We start from the raw sequence: 1,264 nt of genomic DNA, 5'->3' as shown, positions 1-1,264 counted from the left end.
CTGAAAGTAGGACAATCTATAACGAGACATTATGTGCTTCCAGATGTGACGTAATAGGAAGCATACACCATCACTCACTAAATGTTCTTGCCCCAAATTGTACCAAAATACAGTTAGGTCTCTCATGCTACCTACAAGTTTATGGGAAATACCAGGGATAAAACACATTAAATGATGTCATGAGGAAGAAATCTGTCAAAACCAGAATGTAGGATTGTCTATAGGACAAAGACATGGTTTCACCCTCAACCAATTGCATGATCTGATTTATGAGAACTGAGAATGGGCATAGTTAGAATAAAAGAAACTTAGGAAATATAAAACCAAAGGTAATATCTAGATCTTGTTTGGATCCTGATTAAAACAAACTGAAAATAAAAAAATATATATACTTCAGCCAACACCAGATTTTGCTTTTAGCTCCATCTTGCCACCCAGCCATGAGCACCCAGGGCCACCAGAGTTATACCCGTGAGGTGCAGGCTGCCCTCGATCGCCTGATCAACATGCATCTGCAGACCTCCGGTACCTACCTCTCCCTGGGCTTCTATTTCAAAGGTAACCGCATGGCTCTGGAGGGCGGTTTCTTCTTCAAGTTGGCTGAGGAGAAGTATGAGGGCACCTGTCGCCTCCTGATGCAAAACAAGTTCAGTGACCGCTCCCTCTGCCAGGGTGGGCAGAAGCTGACCCAAGAGGAGTGGCATGATTGCCTGGATGCCGTGGAAGCTGCCCTCATCCTGGAGAAGAATCTGAACCAGGCTCTTTTGGATCTTCACGCCCTGGGTTTGGTCAACACAGACCCCCAACTCTGCTTTTTTCTGGAGAGCCACTTCTTAGACCAGGAGGTGAAACTCATCAAGAAGTTGGGTGAGCATCTGACCAATCTCCGCAGGCTGGCTGGCCCAGATGCGGGCCTGGGCGAGTACCTCTTCAGAAAGCTCACCCTCAAGGGTGACTAGGAGGAGTCCTGGGGCCCAGCGGCTTTGGAGCGGTTCCTGTGTGCTCCCCTGACCTCGGGATGTCTGCCTGTGTCTCTAGCTCCAGCCAAGAGACAGCATCTCACCACCCAGAAGTGCCCGCTCAAGCCGTGGATTAAACGGAAACAAAAAAAGTTATTTTTGCTGAGAGAAGGGGTATAGTTAGGCTAAGATGAAAAAGTAAGTATTCAGAAGAGCATGCAGAATTTTTAGTCTGTTTAATTTGTAGTCTGTTCTTAACGTTTCTGAGTCACTTGTGGACTTCGAGGATCCAACGAGCCATCCAC

At 47.1% G+C, this 1,264-nt stretch overlaps 1 protein-coding gene across 1 annotated transcript; it reads left to right on the top strand.

Moving 5' to 3' along the window:
- Window positions 1-440: 440 nt before the first annotated feature.
- LOC124972676 (ferritin light chain-like) lies at window positions 441-959 on the top strand. The gene has a single exon (XM_047537180.1). It carries the CDS (start codon window positions 441-443, stop codon window positions 957-959), a length of 519 nt encoding a protein of 172 aa, XP_047393136.1.
- The last annotated feature ends 305 nt before the right edge of the window (window positions 960-1,264 follow it).

The sequence above is a fragment of the Sciurus carolinensis genome, chromosome X, assembly GCF_902686445.1.
Source record: "Sciurus carolinensis chromosome X, mSciCar1.2, whole genome shotgun sequence".
NCBI classification, from domain to species: domain Eukaryota; kingdom Metazoa; phylum Chordata; class Mammalia; order Rodentia; family Sciuridae; genus Sciurus; species Sciurus carolinensis.
Note: the sequence above shows the minus strand (reverse complement) of the source record. Positions and strands in the feature narration are given on the sequence as shown.

What these genes read in the sequence shown, in the direction of transcription:
- LOC124972676 (XM_047537180.1), top strand. Translation starts at nt 441, where the DNA reads ATGAGCACCCAGGGCCACCAGAGTTATACCCGTGAGGTGCAGGCTGCC.